The sequence below is a fragment of the Etheostoma spectabile genome, chromosome 13, assembly GCF_008692095.1.
Source record: "Etheostoma spectabile isolate EspeVRDwgs_2016 chromosome 13, UIUC_Espe_1.0, whole genome shotgun sequence".
Lineage (NCBI taxonomy): Eukaryota > Metazoa > Chordata > Actinopteri > Perciformes > Percidae > Etheostoma > Etheostoma spectabile.
This window is the reverse complement of record NC_045745.1, coordinates 16,744,179-16,768,697: the sequence shown is the minus strand read 5'-3', so window position 1 is coordinate 16,768,697 and position 24,519 is coordinate 16,744,179. Positions and strand designations below refer to the sequence as shown.

General features: G+C 39.6%; 1 protein-coding gene across 5 annotated transcripts in view; it reads right to left on the bottom strand.

The window, feature by feature from the left end:
• LOC116701032 (astrotactin-1) overlaps positions 1–24,519 on the bottom strand; it is a 372,813-nt gene that overhangs the window by 278,619 nt on the left and 69,675 nt on the right. For all 5 annotated transcript variants that reach the window (XM_032534569.1, XM_032534570.1, XM_032534571.1 and 2 more), the window contains exons 3-4: positions 4,703–4,953; positions 4,137–4,279 (exon numbers count right to left, since the gene is read on the bottom strand). In XM_032534569.1, coding sequence (XP_032390460.1) covers positions 4,137–4,279; positions 4,703–4,953 — 394 coding nt within the window. The remainder of the gene's footprint in view (positions 1–4,136; positions 4,280–4,702; positions 4,954–24,519) is intronic.

Genomic DNA, 24,519 nt, shown 5'->3' with positions numbered 1-24,519 from the left:
TCAGGGCCAGGGCTTTTTCTAATATTACATCCTTTAAATAATTGGAGTACTTCTGTCTCTTTTATGCTTATGCTAGAAAGAAGTGTAGTAAAGGTGAAAGCCTCAGCACTCAAGCTGCTCTCAAAACGGCAGAAGAATGAATTAAGTTAGTTTGCCATTTCCTTTCCGTCATCATTGCCAGTCAGGGTAAAGCAGGGCTTTTCCCTGCCCTTGTGTGGAATGGAGGTCATGTTTTTTAATTCCTTTTCATGTCTCTCTGGAGTCGCCAGAAGCCAGGGAGGCTTCTAGCTTCTGTTTGTAGCTGAGCTTATCCAGCTGTATGTCCCTTTTTATTTCTCTCTGTTTGTCCCTCATTGCAGACTCATCCTGATTTTGATAAGCTTTTTTTTCTGTTTAATACGTTTTTTTTTCAATTTCCCAGATACCCAAGGCGTATCATTAGAATATACCTTGTATGTCTTTGTGGGTATTACAGACGCAGAAACAGATATAATCAGACACAGCCACAACCTGTTCATTAATATCCTAAGCATCAAATATTTCCCATAGTGTACACTCAAGACATCCTTGCAAGGCCTAAATGCTGTCATTACTCCACATCTTAACAGTCTTTATTTGAGGTTTTTCCCTCTCATATAGTCTCTTATAGACAGGACAGAGACATACCACATTGTGGTCAGATGCCCTCAGTGGTGGAAGCAGGGAGGCAGTATATGCGTCCTTAACAGTTCCGGAGCACATCTCCAGAGTCTGATTCTTCCTTGTGTGGCAGTCAACATACTGATAAAAGGTGCGTAAGGACTTTTTTATAGAGCACCTATTAAAATCTCCAAGAATAAATTTTGGAGCATCTGGAGAGAGAGACTCAAGTTTCTGTGAGGTATTAAATATGGTTTCAGTGGCTTTTTTAAAATCCGCTGTATATCCGTGTATATAAACCACGGTAAAAAAGATTTGAGGAAACTCCCTGGGAAGATGGTAGGGTCGGAGAGAAAGACACAACATCTCTATGTCCGGGGCGCACAGCTGCTCCCTCACCGTCACTGCCCCACACCACTCGTCTCTGATTAGAAGGCAGCGATGTCCGGGTCTCGGTCTCTTCTAAACACAGAGAAACCCGTGGACTCCATAGCACTGGACTCAATATTCTTGTCCAGCCAAGTCTCAGTAATCGCTAAGACACAGGCGCTCCTGTACTCGTGCAGGCAGCGGGCGTTGGCTGACAGCTCGTCTGCCGTTGCTCTCAGGGACTGTGCGTTGATTAGCAGGACTGTAGGCAGAGGGAGCTTATTCTTCAGCTTTTTCAGCCCGTGACAAATGCCGCCATTGGATCCACGTTTTCGCTTTTTCCGTGCAGTATCTGTGCTAGAGTTCTTTTTAAGACAGTTTGGTATTAACTCACCAACATTTGAAAAATCCGTTGGTAAGTGATTACGCAGCAGCAGCAGCAGAGTTTCTCTGCTGTAGTGAAACTCACGAACAATGCCGCCAGCAGCATCAGGATTGAGTCCTTGGGTGCAATAGTTGTTTAAAATCACACTAAACAAGCTGATCATGCAGCACAGGGCGAGATCCATGATTACTGCTCCGATGTGAGAAAGACGCAGCAATAAAAACAGTCACAATCACACAGGTAGACATAAAAAAGAAACAAAACAGCAACAAACAAATACCAAAGGCAGCCTCTGTGCAGCGCCCCAAGAGACTTTGATGCGAGTAAGTAATCACAGGCCGACTACTTTGTATGAAGTACGTATGTTTCCAATTTTTATGAAACCAGTAGTCTTGCTTCGCGCAGAAGGGTCTGGCTAGTCCACATAGCATTCCGGGATGGGAAAAATGTGCTCTGGTATATTGACATTTCTATAAACCAATCACAATCGCCTTGGGAGGTGCTAAATGCCGGACAGAGCCACGGTGCCGCCTGACACTGCAATAGCCTCTGGAAGGAACTTGTTTTAGAGTAACGTGTACAGCTCAAATGTTTCAGTCATGGAACAGAAAACTCAGATTGGACAGATAGTCTAACTAGCTGTCTGGATTTACCCTGCAGAGATCTGAGGAGCAGGTAATCATAGTCCTCAGAGTTTCAAATTACAGCACAAAGAAAGCGGAAGGTGACGGGCAAAAAGAGTGACCTCCAGCGGAATTTCAAGCGGTCTGGAGCAATGCCAGAAGTAGAACATCGTGGATATAGACTATGCATCTAGTGATATAAGAGTCTGATGACAGTCCACAACAGTAACAGTCACAGTACGTTGCTCCATCACTTCATGCTCTCCAGTCTGCCGATGTTTATATCATATGTTATATCATATATCGTTAGCTTCAATTTGAAGCAGCCTAGTGCTGGACCGGGCAGCTCACATTCCCGCAGTCTAATGAGCACAACTGAAGGTTTGCATTGAAGTATCCAGGCTTCTTTCCTTCCCTCGTCCATTTCAGACAACCATTCAGAAATCAACTTAAATGGTATTTGTGGAAATATATTCATCTTTGAGGTGCAAAGTTTCTTACAATTTAAGATACATACATACATATACGTGCATAGTCCCGGTGATGTTATTCTGTACATCACCACTCATTGAAAGCCTCTCAGAACTATGTTAATGAGAGATATAATGCAACAAGGCCTTACATTATTTTGTTCAGTTGTTTATTGACTATTTTATTATTTTAAATAGAAAGGTCAGGACAGCCAAAAAATATTTACAGAAATCTTTGTTATTTTAGTTTAAATTTCCAATGCCATTTTCTGAGTGACCTCTGAAGTTGTTTATATTGTTCAATATGCAGGCAGCCTTGCCTGCAGCCTGCATTTTCTATTTCTTGAGCCCATCGCATTAACCATCTTAAATGCATAATGCACACAGGATTACTCAGCTTTCCCTCAACTCTGGGGTGGGGCTGCACACCATGTGAGAGCGCTGCCACCATAACCGATCTCTTGACGAATCCGAGCAGTAAATGTGCTGCTAATTGAAATTCAGGACGTCCACTGATTATGAAAAATAGATCTTCTAGAACAAATTATTGTCAGGCACATAAGCCTTTTGATAATTCCAAGTGTGAGGAATTAACACTTTGAAAGAATACCTGCAGTTTTATATTTATATGTGGTGTCAGTCACACAACAAATGTTCTTACACTGATAATGAAAACTGCTAAAACAAATTCCTTAATTTGTATTTTCTGTCCTCTTTACATTGACAAAGCATTTGAAGCCTACGTCCTTAGTCCTCATTTTGTCTACTTTGACTCAGATGATTACTTTCCACCTATATGATAAAAATAACACCCATTAAGGTAATTCATTAAAAATCCAATTACTTCTTTGTTTTCACACTGATCATCTAAATGACGGCAACTTGATTATTATATAACTATACTGGTCCCTGCTTAGAAAACAATTCGTATACCCTTATGTCCTCAATAATAGAAAATGTAACCACACACTGTCTTATTACGTTGTTTTTGTTTAATGTAAAATGTATGGCTGTGTAGGAGGAGGAAAAAAAAATGAGGCTAATGAGATAGGCGAAAGCTTCTGCCGCAGAATCTAGGTAGTTTGTTATTTAAAAATTATTTTAAAAGTTTCATAGGCAAAAAAGCAATATTACTCCCCTGGTATCCCAACCTACTACATAATAATTAAAACACACTTTAGGCTGAGAATGCATTATTTAGTAATTATTAATATTTTTTTTGTGGGGCTGGGAGCCTGTTAATGCATTCTTCATGAGATAGTACAGATAGACAGGAAAGGGGGGAGAGAAAGAGGGACGGTTGAAAGGACATGAGCTGAGGTGGAAACGTGAAAAGGAAAACATCTAGATCTTTTACACTTATATATTTTTAACAAAATGTTGGATGTACACGGACAGGCAAAAACTCGCCGCATGGAAGCCCATGAGATGCCGCAGACAGAACAAGTGATGCTGCCCACTCCTTCATTGCTACACTACAGACTCAACACCCCTGATGCTTAAGACCCCAGTTTAGACTGGTCCTCTTTATTTTGTTGACTTAGAAAGTCCATTACCCTTAGTGTTTTTGAAGTGTTCTTGTAGTTGATTTAATAAAACCTAGAATCTTTTTTCATATTGGCCTGGCTGTTTGAGCATCAGTCAACTTACCAGGTGTGAGGTCCATATTATTCTTGTCATTACAGCCCTGGAGGGAGTCCAGGGTACGGGTGACTTGGCTGGCAAACTCCTCGCCACCGTTCATACACTCCCGCTGCAGATGGTGACGCAGGTCTGTGATGTCGTACTCATACCTGGGGATGAGGTAGAAATCAATATGCATTATACGATCTTGGATTGTATCTAAATTAGACTAAATATCACAAACGGCTAACATGTTTGATGAAGCAGTCAAGATTTTAAAGTGTGACATGCATGGTGGATGTAATGATAAGGGAAGAAGTTTTATAATCTTAGACCTCAGAACTCATAGCAGACTAGAAATAAGTGTGCTGTGTGCAGGTGGCACTATATGAGCTGCTTTCTAACTAGTGAATTTTAAACAATTCTAACCTATTGTTGCCAGTGTAAAATGTGGAATAACCACATTTATATATTATTCATCACACACACACACACACACACACACACACACACACACACACACACACACACACACACACACACACACACACACACACACACACACACAAATTCCACTCAAGCCTTGCTTATACCCATCCAAAATCGGTGTCTCCCGGATGCTGAGGGTACCGCTGGAGTTCGGCCCCTGACCCCGAGAGTTCCTCAAGCTCTCCCGGGCCTGGCCTCCCATCAGCACGGAGGGGATGTAGTGGATCTCATTAGCCGCCTCAGCGCTGGCGCTCTTCTGGGGCTGAGGGATGCGACGGCGTTTACACCAGCGCCTGCGGGTGTAGAGGATCAGGACCAAGCACAGGATGGACAGCAGAAGGGCGATCATCCCGCCCTGAAGGGAGAATGATGCCATTTAAGACAGAGACAGAAAAAAGGGGACAGGAGAAAAAAAAAAAGCAGAGAGAGAAAGAGGGAGTCAAAGGGGAGAACAGATTCAGAGAATCTTGCCAAGTCGAATACGGATCAAAGTCAAAGCCGTAATGCCAACAGCACAACTTGAAAAAGGTTGCAGATGCAATTTAGTGAGTAACACCTACAGTGTTTTTAAATGACAGCAGCTCTCATGCTGTTGTGCGACCATTTCACCTTGAGACAAAGTACAGGAAAGTTCAGAACATGGCTTTTGAATGATTTCCTAGTGGAATATAAGCAGCTATAAGCCATATCTCAATTGAAAGTACTGAGGTCAAAGCCCAGACTGTTAAAGGTATGGTTTACATGTTTTAACAAAGGGATAGTCTGACAACTTGGGAATAATATGTATTTACTTTTTCCTGAGAGTCATACGTATAGTGTATATATATGACAAATAAATGTAGCTTGAGCCAGAAACCAATATGAGCATAGACTGGAAAAGGGGAAACTTTTGTGTTCAATCCTTCTTAAAAAAACTAAGTGTAAACAATCTGTGTTCATAGGGGCTATGTGCCGAAACATTTCTTGGCCAGGTGCAGTTACTGCCTGCAGTCTCTTCGCCCTTGCGATGACAAGATGTGGTGCATGGAGAGATGAAAGAGAGCTCAGCCATGTAGGTCTGTCTACACTGACATTTGACATTCTTTTGTTTTGTTGTATATGTATTACGGGAATGAAAAAGACAAGCACACACAGATAAGATGGGCACATTCCCTTAATGTTGGTTTGTTTTGGCTGGCTCAGGATCAGTTGTCTCAGATGTAGAACATCAACATTTTCTTCGAGCTCCATTAGTGACAGTTATCTTCATTGCTTGCTCCAACCTCTGTGTCAGGAAGCGTGTTCTATCTGTTCGGTCTATGACAACCGAAGACTATGTCTTCCGTGGGGTGGAATTTCCAGAAACACCATGTTATGGTAAGATCACACAAGGGGGAGAAGGGGGAAAACTTAGGTAACATCCGGTTACTCCTATGTTAAAGTTCAGCGGATGAGGAGATCTATTCGGCCAAACTCCAACACTAAACCTGTCCTGTGTTCAAGTAGGAATTTATGTCTCGAGGTTGCTTTATGATAAGGAAATATTTTGTTCAGGGACCATCTCTTTTTGAAGGGACATTGACACACACCTTAGCCTATTTCCGAGAGAACGACAAACTGAACCTGCAAAAGAACAAGATTTTAAATATATTTGCATAACCAAGCCTGACAGCTTGCTACTGCTTTATCCTAATTCTCTCAATCAAGAGTTCATTGACTGCTTGTCTGTATTTTATCAAAGTCTCCCAAACCTGCATCTGAGTTTTTCCCTAGCATTACCAATATCAGCTGCAGCATACCTGCCATATTTACCAGTTTTTAATATGGTGATTTCAAGGTATATTAGGCTACTTATTTCTTCCATTTTGACGCGTTTGAAAAATATAAAATTGTAAATGTTGTTAGTAAAACTATAGTTAGTGTAAATGTTATGGCAACCTTGGCCTGTCTTTCCCACTTTGGGAAACACCCGAAGGATAATTTCACTTTATTACAATTAAGGTGTTATGTTGTTGTTTTGGGCCATCACTACCACTTATTATAACATAGTACTCAAAGTAATTAAAGAGATCTTGGAACATTGATTATTCCAATGATTAGTAATGGTCAAATGAAGCTTCATGGAGCTTTCTTTTTTTCTGAGCCCACTAGATGGCGCTCTTGGTTTAAAGAAAAGATGTTACCTTAGACATTAATGCGGAATCCCGGAGGTTACATGGCGGGAATAAAAAAAACTAAACAAATAAATAAACATGTACTGGGGACAATCTCTTAACTCGAGATCTCGACTTTCCTGGAGGAAAAAAAAAAGTATGGAACCTACTGGGGACAAACACTAAACCAATAAACTCAAGATCTCGAGTTATAAAGTCAAGATGTTCTTTTTTTTCTTTGTTTTTTTCCCCTCCATGTCAAAGTCAAGATCTCGCAAATAAAACTTGAGATCTTGCAAAACAAAGTCAAGATCATGCAAAAGTCCCAAGTACATGATTTTTATTCATTTTTTTAACATATATATCATTTAATTTTTTTTCTTCGTTTTCCCCCCCTCAATGTCACTTCCGGTGCTCCGTACATTACACTTAAAACTAGGGATTTCCAAATGTGGCTTCATGAACTATTAGATGGATTTGTTGTCTCTAGATGGTGCTCTTGTTTTAAAGAAAAAAGGCCCAAGGAATGGCAATTCAGAGTGCTTTCAACAATTTCTTGAACAGACAGCGCTATCTAGTGGGCTCAGGAAATTAAGAAAATGGCTCACAAAGCTTCATGATGTTTCATTTGGCTATCACTACCAGTGAGTGATCTAAGCAATTATACAATCAAACAATCAATGGCTGTGAACAAGCAAACACATTAGCCAGATAATCTAAAGCACTTTATTTAAAGGTGAACCTGAATGTGAGCAGACTTGAAATGTCAGTAATAATCTCTCATATCATACGTAAACTGTACTACTGAACTACACTGAAAGATCTATGTTGAACAAGTGAGCCAGTTTGTAATCTGGGATCAATGGACAGTTTGAGTAATAATTTCATTGTTTGATTTTGTTTTCTTTTTCAAATAAATTTGTCTCATCTGGGGGTTTGTTTAAAGCCTGTATGATAGAATGCTGGTCTTTCTGGCTTAAGGAAAAGGTCAAACGGAAAATAGCTCTTCTGGCAGCGTGTGGAAATATGGGAGAAAGAAGACTATTGTGACTTTCCATATCAGCTCATACATGTACTCCAGGAAGCACTGATACCAGATGACTGGGTCAGGTCACATCCCCATGTTTATTTAACTTATCTTCTCTTTGATTTTAATGACTCATGAACTAGTTTGTGTGGTTGAGTGATGCAGCAGTATCCAAACGAGTATCTGCAAGTGAAGGGGAATAAGCGCAGGTACAAGATGCTCGGATGAAGGTTGTTGAGCTTGCCCTGAGGACAGGTTAGCAGCGAGGAGAGAGACAGAATCAGACAGAAACCGGAGAGCAAATGAGACAGCAAGCGTGAGAGTCAAAGAGCAAGCGGAAAAGGCGAGGACAGTGTCAGAGAATCTCGCTAAGAAGCAGGATACAGATCAAAGTCAAGTCAAGTCAAAAGCACACAGTCTGTAGAAACACAGGGGACAGACAGGGATTGTCAGTTTCAACATCATACCATATCTCTACCCTGAATTATTGCAATGAGAACGGATTTATTTATTTTTTTCTCTGATGCCATTATTTTCCTTTTTAAGGATACGGAACAGGATATTTGAGAGAAAATGACAGGGAAGATGAGATCCAGACATAGTGTGATTGTAATTTGGACCCATAATGTTGCACGTACAGTGTTTGCAATTTACCACATCCTCGTGTCCAATCTGATGCTACCCAGCTGAAAACTGAAATCAAAATCAGACACATTGTGCAATTTGGAAAATGTCAAAAAGAGTTATAAATTGTCCTATGACAGCACAAAGAAAGAACGACAGCAGTGATTTGCCACTGGAGAAGGATTTTAGTTTTAGTAAAGATTCCCACTCAGCCGGATAATCGCATGCCTATTTAAAATTAGAACAGAAGGAATTGTGTAAGTGCTCCCTCCGGCCAGGTGTGTAGAGACGTTTCTGTCTTTCCTGCCTGTATCACACTTCTTTTCTCTTTTTAATTTGATTAGTATTATGAAAAGTATTATGTATTATGAAAGAAAGGTTACCAATTGATGCTAAGTAACAGTCTGGCCAAAACAATACTAGAAAAGCAAGGATTTAGAGAAAAATGATTCAAAAAGAATGAGAGAAAAAATATATTAGAATTAAACAGTGTGCCTGTTCAGTCAAACAAGCTCAGTTATGCAAAGATAAGCAAAAACGATGAAACAAAAAATTGATTTTAATCAGTCATTTCCATAAAACATCCCTTTTTGGGAATTCTAGGGCTGAATAAAAATAGCGGGTTGAGCTGCTCATATTAATTTAAATTGGCTAAAGTAAAGGCTTATTTCCATAAGTTGTTTGCCTAATCTGCATAGTCAAGGACATTAACAAATGACACCATGATATGGGCCATTAATGCAGTAAATCTGCATGCACAATGGTCAAAAAAGAATGATTACATTATATTTGAAAGTCACTGATGAAGTCCCCTATTCATATAAAACAGTGAATGGACACTAAATACAATAGTATGCCACCTACGGTCAGGGGTATATGCCCAAAATACTGGTCCCTCTAGAAAGGCATTTTCTATGGGCCCCTCCCACATCCACAGCTATTCATTCTAGCATATTTTTGGGCCCTCCTCACATGAGGGCACTGGGTACTCAGTCCCCTTTTTCCCCCCAGTCCGATGCCCCTGCCTACAGAATAGGAAACATTACAGGTCACATTTTCCAGTTAAAAACGTAATCTGGGGAGTATACGCTTATATGGTCTTCAATCATCTTCTAATATGCAATAAGAAAACAATATGAAGCTAAGCCTCATGACATATGTAATACGTTTTGGTGAACACATATCTTAAAAGGTGCACTCATCAATATTTGTGTATAGGTCAAATTGTAAAAGGGGTCATTCATAGGGCCAAATGCACAGGATTTAATAAAACTGCAGTTCCTCTCAGCTCATTATTTATTTCATTCAGCTCATTTTTATTATTGTTTGCTTGTTCGGTTCAGCCTCCCCAGTCTCATCAATCCAATTTCCAGCTGCAAAAGGCAGCTATTTTTAGTAAGAAGGCTCTAATAAACCCACTTTATCTATCTGCGTAGCTCCAACTGGATAGAAAGCTAGCTAGCTTATAGAAACCACTGAAGTAACTAAAGAGACAGATATTTCCCTAGAGGGATGGTGAGGACCGAAACAGAGCCAGAAGTAGAGCTAATAGGGGCCAAAGACAAAGGAATCCTCATGTTGCTTGATGTGTAAACAGTCAATAGTTTGCTTACATGCTAGGAATATTCAATTTACAAGGACATATTTTGTCAAATATGTGTGGTGAGTTCTACCTAAAAGAAAAGAAAAAACTATTAACCTAGCTTTAAAGGAAAATCTAATCCTATGTGTAAAAAAAGAAAAAGAATTGTTAAGAGATGCTGCTAAATAATCTATACAATCAATTGATTCTGGAACCAATCCCTAATTTGTGCACTATGCCCCTATAGTATAAATAGACGTGCCAGATAGTATGCTAACACAGAACCTTCCGAGAAGCCATCAATGGAAACTGTTTGGAAAAGGCCAAGCACTAAAAAAAACCTAAAAAAAACAAGATGATTGGATTAACCATTTGTCTATCATGTCCATCATTGTTTTAAACAGGCGCACCCGTGTCTCTCTCTCTATCACACACACACACACACACACACACACACACACAAACACACACGCAAACAACGCCAGTGCCAATGCCGATTAGTTTAGTTTGCTGCCTTTCAGTCACAAACACATTACTTGAAAGCCTGAAAGAATTCATAGAACCACAATTATATGTAACTCCCGTTTCCAGTTGTAATTTAAAGAGAGATTCAAAGCATGTAACCAACCGTAGCTGGGTCACAGTCATGTGTGAGTGAAACACAATGCCACCTGTGTATCTGTTTTGATTAAAAGTGAGATAAAGTACTGAAACATGTCTAAAAAAGCATCCGTTGAATTGAAAGTCAAGGCAAAAGAGAGAGGGACGCTGGAGCAATGATCTGTCAGGGCTGTGTGGGGATGATGGGAGTGGCAATGGTCGTGGTTGTGGAGTAATCACGGAGGAGGTTGTCAAAATTAAATTTAACTTTTTGCAATGGTGAACTGTGGTGTTAATGCTAAAATCAGTGGTTAATTATTTCTTTAATGTTTCTTTAAACATGCATCACTTCTTTTTTACGTACACAGTTGCTTTTTTTGTTTTACTAAGTTATAAGTTTATGGGTCGTTTTTTTAATACTTGTATTGTTGGAGAAGAGGTTTAAGTTTGTTCTTATTGTTACTAATTTGGTAAAATAAAGAGTAGTTAAGGAATTTTGATAACTGAATTTACCCTATGTAATTTTTTAAAGTGCACAATTAATGTTAAATAGTGCCATTGTTTCATTCATCCCTCAATAAACTAGAACAAGATGTCAAATGTCAAGTACTTCAAATGGTTCTCAATCTAATCTATCTCAGTGACAAACGTAATTCAAACCCATCAACCTGCATTAGCGCCGATGCGTAGAGGGAGCTAATATAGACCGAATGGAAAAATCTGTTTAATGTCAGGCATTACTTGGAATCAAAGTGAGGACTAAGTGGACTGTGTCCTCTTATACAGCCAATAAAACCAAACCACACATCAAAGCATGCCAGCGCTCCAGCCCCATAATCCACTTACTAACGGATGAGGATGATCTTATAATGGCACTAGTGCTCCTTATGACTTACACTCCTGTCATGTAAGTCCTGAATGGAAGAGAGAAGACATGGGCTTTCTCGGTCTGACAGAGCAGGCATGGTATTAGAGCTGAGCTATCAATCTGTCACTTAGTCTCTGGATGCAAGGCATTAAGACACAGGAAGGCGGAAAGATCAAGACTATCTGACAGCTACAAGATAGGGAAAAGGAAGTTTCTTGCTTTAAATGCAGTAATCTTTATTGTAGCCAAAGGCCTACTGATTGGATTTGATATCAAGAAAGAATATTCGTGATGGAAATAACAGTTTGTATACACTGAATCCACTCCTGAACCCAGCTGTCAATGCCATCAAAGTATAATATGTAACACCTGCAATGGATTAAAATGAAACTTGAGTTGTGAGAATAATTAGCAACAGGTTTTATGATCCAGTGCTGATTTTGACATTGAACAGATGTGGAAGTCAAAACCCCATTTCACACATGTCACACAGAAATGAGTAATACTGATAGAAATGGTCTGAATCATTTGATTCAATTTAGTGTATTCCATTAAAGCTAATATAGCATGAAGCCGTGGTTTGAGTCTGTGTGGCAAGAAGGCATTAATGTGAAACCCCACATTTGTCATGTAAACATTTATTCTCTTGGAATTAAAGGAAGTCACTCAAGTTGGATGTTTGAAAGAGCTGAACAGACAATACAAAATCAGTTACCAGTTTTTCTTAATGTACTGCATCATCAGAGGTTGTGCTGCCTTTAAAGCCAATATATGTAGAGTCGTTTCTCAGATTAGACTTTAGCAGCTTTCACATTATTCTGATAGCATACATTATTGCTAAATGCAGCTCAAAAAACAGCCCAGCATTGGATTTAAATTTGGAACAGACATTCATGGTTCCCAGATAATATATCCTAATCACTTTGGTGAAGCCCTGAGCGGCACTTGAAACGACCTATGAATAACCATAACTCTCCTATTTGCAAGTATAATCTGTTGGATCTGTGGTGAGTGGAATGGGAAGATGTGTGTACTTTAGTCTGCCACTAGAGCTGCACAGATTAACAGATTAATTGATTAGTTGTCAACTATTAAATTAATTGGCGACTTTTTTGATAATTGAGTTGAGTAATTTTCTTCTATGACAGTAAACTAATTTGAGTTGTGGACAAAAAAAAAAAAAAAGACATTTAAGGATGTAATTTTGGGCTTAGGGTAATGATGGCTTGTCATGAAGCCCTTTACTTTATTTTCTGGGTTTTAAAGTGTATGGACAGACGAGTGGAGAGAATTGCAAACATTTACTTTATTTTCTGAACCTACTAAAAGGTGCTCTTGGTTTGAAGAAAAAGCCTCAAGGAATGGCAATTCAGCGTGCTTTCAACCCTTTCCCATCTAGTGGTCTTCATGAAATAAAGAAATAAAGATGGTTAACAGAGATTAACATAGTGTAGTTATCAATTGAGCATGATGTAAGTAGGGAAAGACGTTTCTGTGTGTGTGTGTGTGTGTGTGTGTGTGTGTGTGTGTGTGTGTGTGTGTGTGTGTGTGTGTATTACTTGTGAGCAGCGCAAGTTTTCAAAATGGTTTCCTATAAGATCTGTGTAGTCTCCAATAATATGTTGTCTGTATTGAACTGTTACAGCAGGAAGATTTGGATCAGATTACGACGCCTCTCCAGCAACAATAAAAAAAAAAAAAAAGTTTACATTCAGTTTTCAACAGCAGCTTTAATAAAGTCTAGTTTTTTCATGAATGGCATCTCTGCGCTGCCACTGTTGTCATTTTGATGACTAGTGTACTTTGCATAACTGTTCCACAAATGCTACAAGCATACCACACATGCTCGTTTCTTTTTGTTGATATATGTAGCAATATGTTTGCCTTAAATTCTAATCATGTTATGATTTTAATTTTTTTATTGAAGCTTGAGATCAGCTCGCTAAATTGTCTTCAGTACTACATACTATGCCATCATAGTCTGCAGACTCAAATAGCATCCACAAGGGATATGTATTATACCTTAACCCAATTATGTTTAGCCTCTTTAGTCTCTTTATGTCGAATGTAGCTGCTTTCTGCACATGTATATACAAATACTCATCATATTCTGCATCACAATTTGCACAAATGTTTAACCGGTTCAAGCGACCATCATTCCCAAAATATCATCTGCACAAATCCAGAACTAATTTCTACACTTGTTCAGGTGTGACTAATTCATTTGGTGGCAATGAATGAAATGTAGCAATTCACTAATGTTTCTACAAATATTATATACAAAATTAGAAATGTGCAGTGGAACGCAAGGAAAATAATAGCTTAGGTGTTCTGCATAAAACCTGATTTTCATTTGCAGTTCCTATAGGGAATTGTGGCGGTAAATGAGACCTTGGGTTTCACTAAAGACAGAACGTCTTGTCCCAACGAACACAATGTCATGCAAATAGAGGAGATAATCAATCAGCTATTCTTTTTTTGTACCAGCTTTTACCACCTTTTTCATTAATTAAATCTCAATTCCAAAATACACAAATGTTGTCATACTACTTTACAGGGACTGCTGAAAAACATGACTGAGACAGACTTTGTGACAAAGGGTGGCAGTAAAGATGCCCCTTTATTGTTCAGTGGTGTGAGTGGCCATGAAGCTAAACACTATCAGGCACGTATGGCAGCAGCTGGAAAATGGAAACTAAAACATTAAAGGCAACATTTGGCCTGTCACAGCCAAAGCTGCCTCTGCATTATGTCCCTTATTTCAGTCAGTGTTGTCTGTAAAATATATTAAATTGAAGCTAAGAATCCGTGGTTGTTTTTTTCCCGGTGTAAAGCCAGTGCAATATCCTATATGTTTGCAAGGGCACGATAAATCAGCCGAGCAGCATGTATGTAATGTAGCAAACATTTCAGCTCCTGTGCAGGCCTGATTCATTAAAAGCATGCCTTCTGCTTTATAAGACAGTGACCCTTGCTAAAATCCCAACAACACATTATGACGCCATATCAATAACTTTTCCTGTGTGCTCACTGAGACACAGCTTGAGGCGCAACACACACACAAGAGCGGAAGAAACACATTAATAGAAAAATGATCCGGTACATCACAGACATTATGGTTTTGGTAGTTTAGTCTTGTTATCTCTAAGTATGCCGACACTGCTTTGAACCTTAAAAAACCTTTAAAACTTTTTTTTATTTTTCAGTAGACAGTCTTATTTTGGCTGCATTACTGTTTATTGTACAAGTGGAAATAGATGAAAGATGGGAGTGCTTTGAGAACAGTGATGTGATTTAGTTAGCTCAGCTAACAATGAAGCTTCAACACTAGATCTGTTGAAAGAAAAGGAAAGAGGAGCATCCAAGTTCTAAATGCTCTATACACACACACTCCTTGGTGAAAGGTTAAAGCTGCATTACTGCGTGACTCTAAGGCTGCAAACAAGCTGAAAGCACAACACTTTTATACTATCACCTTTCAAGTTGTTATAAGTGACGGAGAAAGTGTGGATGAGCTTCCAGCACATTTTCAGAGTGGTTTTTTTTTTTACTTTGGATGTGGGGAAAAACCCCGTTAAACGAATATATTAATCAAACAAGAGTATTCTTTCAAATTTACAAACGTGCCTGTAGGAGGACTTTAAGGTGAACATATTAGCGTACTAATACTAATTTAAACAGACACAACATTAACATACATAGTCGTGTTTCTGGCCACTTATGGAAAACAAATATACACCACTCTAACTTGAAAGAAGAATATCTGGCTCCATTTTGTTCATCAGCTAGATGGGATGTGTGCCTCTGTGTTGTTTGGTGCTGAGCAGGTAGTGTACAGGGGGTTTATCTGAGCTTTTCGCTGGAAACAGCTGCCTGCTGCTTTTGGGAACAAGTATGACAATGGAATTTACGGGCAAAAACAATGAGCTAAAAGAGGTTAATATGCTCCACAGAGCTGAGGGAAGCTGCAGAGTTTAGTGATAACGCTCTGTGGGTTCCAGACCTCTAAGTTGCTGCCCACATCTTAATATTCAGCGATTCCAATGGGCCTGCTGTTATGCCCATTTAAAGCTATTTAAAGGTCCTCATTTTCAGGTTCCTACTTGTCTTTTGAGTATCCACTAGAACATGTTAAAAACAAAATGATAATAATTTAACATATTATAAGAAATTATTTTTCTCATACTGTGCCTGAATATACCTGTGTTTACCCTCTGTCTGAAACGCTCCGTTTTAAAGCCTGTCTCTTTAAGCCACCCACCCAAAAAAGCCCAATCTGTTCTGACATGTCAGTGTTACTGGGTCTTTTACAACTGCGTTTTTGTACTCTGTACCATCATTGCAGCCAGGGAATGACTGTAACAACACTCTAGCTGCACTTACCAATACATGGTATAATTGTGACATCACAACCGTACAGAAATCCTGGTGGCTGGTTCAAAAAGCACACTAGGGTTGTTTGCGTTTCACTGTGGATTGACCATTTTGATACCTTCATAATATTTATAAAGCACCTTGATCTGCTTTATCAGCCAAAAGACATGGAAATCAAACGTTTTACAAAACAGGCCTTTAAACAAGTCGTAGAAAAAATTGGCATTAGGAATGGGCGTGTCATCTTCTGACACACCTAGCTACCTACCTACATCCATGAAAAACCGTGACAACAAAATGTACCCAAAAATGGAGTGAATGAAATTGTACAAGTTGTTATGCAGTAGTCAAATTGAGGAAACTCTTCACCTTAAAAACAATGTTAATCGCTCCAAGCAACTGCTAATGCTTCATTGAAATGAAAACTTTTTCTAGCTATAAGCGACTTTCACATCACATACAGTCATTGGATTTATTGTTTATAGACATTTATTAATGCAGCTTTAATTGAGACATTCCCACTTTTTTTCTACTGTGATTATAATTCTGTTGTTCATGTGGAAAAGCCAAGCCATGGTGCTCTGTTGTGAGATATTTTGCAGCACTACAAACAGACCTCCTGTTTTCCTCACAGACCATAGGGAAGCTATGGATTGGTTTGTCTCGGTTGGCAGTCTTTTCAAAAACACGCCATGTGTGTGATGCTCAGAGAACAGCTCTGGAGGCTGGGATTCAGCCGGGGCTAACGCTTTACAAGTGGTCAGGGCGGCATTGATTTAAGGTTTATACGATCATTGCTATCAACACGGGTTTTAGGAGGGTCACCACATGAATGTCAATATCCTATGAGCCAAGCTGTGTCACAATGACCGTCTCTCCCCATGAACCGATGCATGATTTGTGTGTGTGTGTGTGTGTGTGTGTGTGTGTGTGTGTGTGTGTGTGTGTGTTTGTGTGTGTGTGACTCTAGATCCCATAATAGGTTCAGCATTTTGTTTTTAAAGATCACTGGAAAACAATTGTGTGTAACTTTTGATCTGAACTGTGGTACAACACAAAGTGCTTATACTGGAACTGCTGTAAGGATTTTTTAATAAATTTCACAGTCTTTACAAAAAACTTCTACACTGACAATTTTTTTTTTTAAATCTTAAGTCTTGAAATGGCATCATGAAGGGTCAAAAAATTGACAGAATATTAGAATTATATAAAAGACATCGTCCCCGTTCCATGTTCTTATACTGTGTATGTTTACATTCTATGTACAATCGTCATTGTACATAACGTCATTTTATTATGTGAAACTTTCAACATACCTACATTTTTTATATATCCAAAAACCTGAAGATCTGAGACCTCAGCATCCTAGATGGTATGTACTTTGACACCGGGGTAAAATATCTTGTCAGTGTTTGTAGTTTGCAGAAATATTAGAATTGTGTCCTTATTGTTTTTACACAGAAACCTATTATAATCATTACGTTTCTGTCGGGTAACATATTCTTGTTTGCAAATTAGGAAACATTTAGTAATCAACATCCTTTTAGGAGAAAGGATTGAACATACTTGTGTCGAAAAATGAATATGGTGCTAACAGACAAATCATAAATGAACAACTGACTTAACTGACTTTAACGTCTCTAACGGCCAGTTGCAGCTCAATTTTCACTCACAAGAAACAAAGTGTCTTTTTTACATGTCAAAGTTGAAAGGAGTAGAGTGACAACAGAATTTCTAAATCAAGATTTACTGATTTTTCTCTGGAGAAAAGAAAACTTGCCATGAGCACCATAAAATGGGACCGTGATCAATACCTATTGTAATAAAATGAATATACGTGTATTTTACCAACACAAAAAAGTGGATTCAGTGTTTAGTTCCTCTTTAAACCGACAGAATGTCTGTTGAGGTTCCCATTTCAGGAAGCACAAAGCAGACTTAAACAAAAAAAAGGAGCCGCTTGGCAGTATTTGCTGCTGTTACAACACCATACAGTGAAGGGAAAAAGTACTTGAACCCCTGCTGATTTTGTACATTTGCCCACTGACAAAAAAGGGATTAATCTCTAATTTTAATGGTAGATTTATTTGAACAGTGACAGACAGAATAACAAAAAGTCCAGAAAAACGCATGTCAAAAATGTTATAAATTGATTTGCATTTTAATGAGGGAAATATGTATTTGACCCCTCTGCAAAACATGACTTACTACCTGGTGGCAAAACCCTTGTTGGCAATCACAGAGGTCAGACGTTTCTTGCACACATCTCAGGAGGGATTTTGTCCCACTCCTCTTTGCAGATCTTCTCCAAGTCATTAAGGTGTTGAGGCTGACGTTTAGCAACTCAAACCTTCAGCTCACTCCACGGACTTTCTATGGGATTAAGGTCTGGAGACTGGCTAGGCCACTCCAGGTCCTTAATGTGCTTCTTCTTGAGCCACTCCTTTGTTGCCTCGGCCGTGTGTTTTGGGTCATCGTCATGCTGGAATACCCATCCACGACCCACTTTCAATTCCCTGGCTGAGGGAACGAGGTTCTAACCCAAGATTTGACGGTACATGGCCCAGTCCATTGTCTCTTTGATACGGTGAAGTTATCCTGTCCCCTTAGCAGAAAAACACCCCCATAGCATAATGTTTCCACTTCCATGTTTGACGGTGGGGATGATGTTCTTAGTGTCATAGGCAGCATTCCTTCTCCTCTAAACACGGCAAGTTGAGTAAGAGCTCCATTAACCAAAGAGCTCCATTTTGGTCTCATCTGACCAAAACATTTTCACCCCGTTGTCCTCTGAATCATTCAGATGTTCATTGGTAAACTTCAGACGGGCATGTATGTGTGCTTTCTTGAGCAGGAGGACCTTGCGGGTGCTGCAGGATTTCAGTCCTTCAGGGCGTAGTGTGTTACCAATTGTTTTCTTGGCGACTATGGTCCCAGCTGCCTTGAGATCATTGACAAGATCCTCCCGTGTAGTTCTGGGATGATTCCTCACTGTTCTCATGATCACTGCAACTCCACGAGGTGAGATCTTGCATGGAGCCCCAGGCCGAGGGAGTTTTGCGTTTCTTCCATTTGCGAATAATCGCACCAACTGTTGTCACCTTCTCACCAAGCTGCTTGGCAATGGTCTTGCACCCCATTCCAGACTTGTGTAGGTCTACAATCTTTTCCCTGACATCCTTGGAGAGCTCTTCGGTCTTGGCCATTGTAGAGAGTTTGGAATATGATTGATTGATTGCTTGCTTCTGTGGACAGGTGTCTTTTATACAGGTAACGAGCTGAGATTACAGCACTTCCTTTAAGAGTGTGCTCTAATCTCAGCTCGTTACCTGTATAAAAGACACCTGGGAGCCAGAAATCTTTCTGATTGAGAGGGGGTCAAATACTTATTTCCCTCATCAAAATGCAAAACAATTTATAACATTTTTGACATGCGTTTTTCTGAATTTTCTTGTTGTTATTCTGTCTCTCACTGTTCAAATAAATCTATTATTAAAATTATAGACTGATCATTTCTCTGTCAGGGGATCAAATACTTTTTTTCCCCCTCACTGTATGTCGCTGACAGATTCAACTGCTCCTCACCTTTCAGGTTTAGTGGGCACAGTGAGGGACTTGGTAAACACTACTGGTCCAACACAGCTAAGGTAAACCAAATGCTGGCAACACTGGCCAAATTATTCACCCTTCAGAAAGATAGACAATTTGACTAGCCATGTGGGCCAAACTGTGTTTATGACAACTACAGAGAACTGTGTCTCTATGTGAGCAAAGAAAACTCCCGCACACTGTCTAACACCCAAATATGTTTAATAGTTTAATAGTAGGCAAAGTTTCAATACTAGACCATCTTCAGGCAAATGGTGTTACATCCTGAGAAGTCATATTTCGTAGAAGGTGACTGTTTTTTGTGCACCAATCAACAACTTCCACATGAAATCAGGCATGAGTGCATAACATTTATTCACATATCCATTACTATAGATGGCACTTAAACTTTAATACAACCCCTCTATAGTATCATAATAATAATATACTGTACATATACACAATATATCATTCCAGAGCAATCTATAGTACATGGATGTCAATTTCTATATAATGAATCCACACAACAAGTGATGTAGAGAATTCATATTCAGGCATGTTTCCAAATCCTGCTAGTCATATTCATAAATAGATAAAATAAAAATATCAAAATAAAGACAACAAGAGTCCTCACAAAAAAGTCATTGAAGAATAAAACGTCATACTTCACATTACTTTTTGTGTCAAATCACAAAAAATGTATAGTAAGATAGAAAAGTAGAAAAAGTTAAAATTAAAAAGGTTGCTTTATGGCCTCTGAGGGAAAAACAATAGCAATAAAAGATTCCCAAAATGTATTAGTATTTTCCTATGTATTAGTTGTTTATATGATTTAATTGACTTGGTTTGATTTGGATGCCTCCGTACTGTATGTGATGATTGGATTGATCCATTGAGGCCCTGTGGCAAAACAGCAGCTGATTAAAATTTGGAAATTAAAAAGGAAGAATTGTGCATAGCAATGACACACTAGAGCTTAAGGGTCTTGGCAGATAAACAAATCAAGCCACATTGAGTTTTCCTATAAAGATTGTTTTTTTATTTTGCCAGAGCGTTGGGATTTACTTTCTAGCTGTCTCTGCCTATAGGGTTCAAGCTGAAGTTCAATATGTGTATTTGAACTGCCAGTGCCTCACCCGATGTTGGTACAGGCATACACAAGGTTAGTCATCTATTATGGATGACCAGCCTCAGCCAGTGGAAGACACTGTGGTCACCTTGTTGGACATAAATGCACAGGGCGAAGCTTTGAACCCTGCATGAGCAACACTCCAGCTTTAGAACAGTGAATTTCAAAAATACTTGAGTACAGCTGTTGAAAATGACTCACTTCTACCAATACTGCCTTTAAAAATGTAATTCTCAGGGAAGATTATAGCCTGGTGGAAGCACCCTAACAATGGTTCAGTTCATTGAACCTGGTACCATTTTAAGATTAGGCCAAAAATAAGTCTGGCTTGTCTTCAAGCCTAAAATGCTGGAGTCCCAACTCATCCATTAAGCATAAACAGTCTCATGGTGGGTGCGGTGGCCAAGCAATGAACTGTGGCAGATTAGACTTTCTGCTTCCTGGCTGAGCTGACCTGGCTGGGATGTGCCTAACCTGAGACCGTTTCAAGTTATTTCCATGTGTCTGGTAAAAACAACAGCATTGTAAAACACAAACCTTGAGTTAAATGCTAATGCAAAGGCAGTATTTCACTTCATTTTAACAGACAAGTGACTTTAGGCATGCTGTGGAATGCTTTTGCATTAAGGAATAGTCATTTAGTTGATCAGTTTTGATAGTGGTTGTTTTGAAAATGTAAAATGCGTAGATAAATTGTTCAAACACTTCTTAATTTACTACTTTTCCTAGTACTAGTAATAGTATTATTTATATTTTCTTTTTACAGTTCTGGACTCCCAACTTAACCCAAAGGGTCTCCACAAAGTATTGGAAGTCATTACAGGAGCAGGTCCTTTTGCTCTGTAAAGCTATGTGCACTGGACAAGTTTCTCCTTATTCTCTTGCTGTGCCAATCATTTGCCTGAGTATCTAAGTTGGCAGTGCCAGTCCAGAGCAGTCTTAAAGAGGCAGAAAAGGGCAGAGCTCAAGTCTTAGGCCTGTGCAGAGCTCTACTGGGAATGTGGCTACATCACAAAAGTCAGACTCTGTAAGACGTTTTGGAGCTTTGGTAACCAAAAAGCATGCAGCGAAATGCAGACAGTGTCAGAAATTTCAGACTGAACCCTAACAATGTGACTGCTGTTACAGCCCACTTCTACAAACCAACCAATCAACAGGTAACATGCCATGCCATTTTCCAAAGTGCCATTTTTGAATAAGGTTTAGGCAAAACTGATGGCATGGCATTTTTTAAATTAATTAGTTTGATCCGGTCTTCTTCCTGCTGGTTGTTGCATAAGCAAAAGTATTTGTAAATATTATGCTGAGACCTCAAACAACTGAGACATTTCCAGCACCCACTGCTTTATTCCTACCGGTGCTGACTGCTGCTGTTCTTCAGTCTCCCAAGACATACAATGAAAATAGGTCCAGTGACAGGTGTCCGCTTAAGCTAAAAGCCCATAGAGCAGCCTTCACAGGACCCTTTTTGTATCCACAAGGAGCTGAACAAGTGACACGGCTCTGGATTTATAGGTCGGGGCCTCCAGCAGGGTGGCAAGCTGCAGCGGGGCCTGGGCAGCACAGCGGCAACACCGCTTCCATCTGTTGTCACGGTCTGCTCATATCTGCATGCTAATCCTTCTCAACCCACACCTTCATGAAAAAACACTTTCGTGGCAGCGTTACCGCCACAGCTCTTTCAGGATGAGGAATTAACAGAGCAGGGAGCACAAAGACACAGACCTGAGGTTGATGGGATGTGAAATGCAGATAGAGCGGGAAGTACAAATGTGAGATTAGAGGAAAATCAAAGCGTTAAGAAGCAGAATCTCAGCACTAGCTATCTCATTTCCAGATCAAAAATGGTGTCACCCCTCAAGCCTGAGCAAACGGTAGATTGGCTTGATGTTTACATCATACATAAATCCAGAGGGGTAGTCAAGGACAGTTATTTTTTCCAAGGTCTCAAGGTTGGGGACATTCAGCGGGTGTCGAAACGCGACTCCCTGCCTCCATTTAGCAGATGTAGCTGTTGGCAAAAGTCTTCTCAACCTGACTAATCATTTGTGTATGCAGCTATAATATGCTTTCAATATCTCAAAATGCATATCATCCATCAAAGCACAGTTGCAATGTCTTTGGGCAGGAAAAGGGCACTGGGAGTAGGTGTGGCATATCTGAGATCTAATAAATATACATTTCCTCAGGCAAGAGGAGAAAGCTGCGTGATCTAAGGGTTCATTTCCCTACTTTGCCGACATAGCAGATAAGGTTTGATACAGTGCAAGCATGCAAAAATCTACATTCTGCAACCGAAATGCAGAACTTTAATGTTTGTTGGACACAGAATTACAGACTGTCTCGCTGTTATAGTCTGTACATTGTCTCTCTGACTAAACATGGGTAAAAGCATAAATCCAATTTTGTTATCGTCACAAAAAAAAAAACTGCTCCAATACAAGACAGTGTTTTCCTAGGTTTGTGGAAGACTTAGGTGCATGTATTTTTGCTGGGGGTTTAAGGTCCTCCCTGAAGAAAATTTGATGTTTTTAAATTAAAAAAACATATGCAATTTCACATTATTTTGTACCATTATTTCCCTATGTGTGTTTAAAATGTTGGGAAATCTAGAGCAGATAATTAAATAACCCTCAAACAGCTTAAAGTGCTCATATTATGCGTTTTGGCTTTTTCCCTTTCCTTTATTGTGTTATATATGTTTTTTGCGTATCTAATAGGTTTACAAAGTGAAAAAGCCCAAAGTCCACCTCAAAGGCAGTTACCATCTTCCACAGAGAACACTGCTAGACACTGCTCTCCAGCATTTACTTCCATGACATTTTGTATCACTTTGTAACACACGTTAAAATGCTTGCCTAGTTGCTAGTGTGGCACGCCCTCAACCCAAGCTAGTTAGAGCAGAGGTCCTGAGACACTACAGCTGAATCCCATCACCCTTATTTAATAGCTTCACTACTCCTAGGCTGAACCGGAAGTCGTTCTGTCCCTCCACTGTGAAGGCCGTCTCAAATCTCTTATTTCTGCCCCAAGGGCCGAGCATCGAGGAGGGATCATTGAGGAGCTATAGGCGAGGATACAGACGAGCAGCCTTCCCGGAAGCCATGCAGCTGAAGGAGTTCCTAACTCCACCCAAACAGCTGAAGAATTATTGTGACGCTTCAGAGGAAAGGACATGTTATCCCTCTAAAACACATTTGCTCGTTGCCTCTCTCCTCCAATGATTTCCTTGCGTCTCTCCAAGGGCCTCCTCGGTGGGAGGGACTAAGACGTGAGGAAGGGATGCAAGTAAAGGAGTCGAGGAGGAAATTTAGGCAACATGAGAAGCAGTCTAGGTATTGCGCATGTGCGACTCCCAGCAAAGATGGAACAGAAGTGAAATGCCTCACTCTGTAGCTAAAACGGAGAGCTGAAAACACAGGATGAAAAGAGGAACTGCAGCAATGTGCAGCACAACAAATTTGTGGTGTTTTAATATACAACTATGAACCTGAAAATGAGCATGATATGAACTCTTTAAAGACAAAACTTGCTAAAGAAGTCCACTGGGGACCAACTCCATGCATTAGATCTGAGAAAAGTCTTTTAGTTGGTTTTGATGCTTACACTGATTTTATATTCCTTCAGCTTAGATGTTCCCCATAACGGCTTGGCCTTAAAACGGTAGGGAAAACCTTGCAGGAGTCCACCTTGACGTCCTCCATGTCTTTACACTTGTACTGTAATGCATCCATTGCAATGTCAAACATGTCCGTTCCCTCTGGCAAAAATCAGAAAAACCGGCTAGAGTGCATGCCATGCACTTTATATGTGTCCATTCTAAACTTATCTGCCAGTGAAGTGACACAGCTTTTTAAAAGGTTTTGATTGGACAATAAAGAGTTCTTATGCAAGTGATACAAATCTGAGACACAGAGACGTTTTTTAAATGAAGCATTTTTGCAGCCATTGTACCATGATTTATTTGCTCCCTAAACCCTAAAAAAAGTGTGCAGTC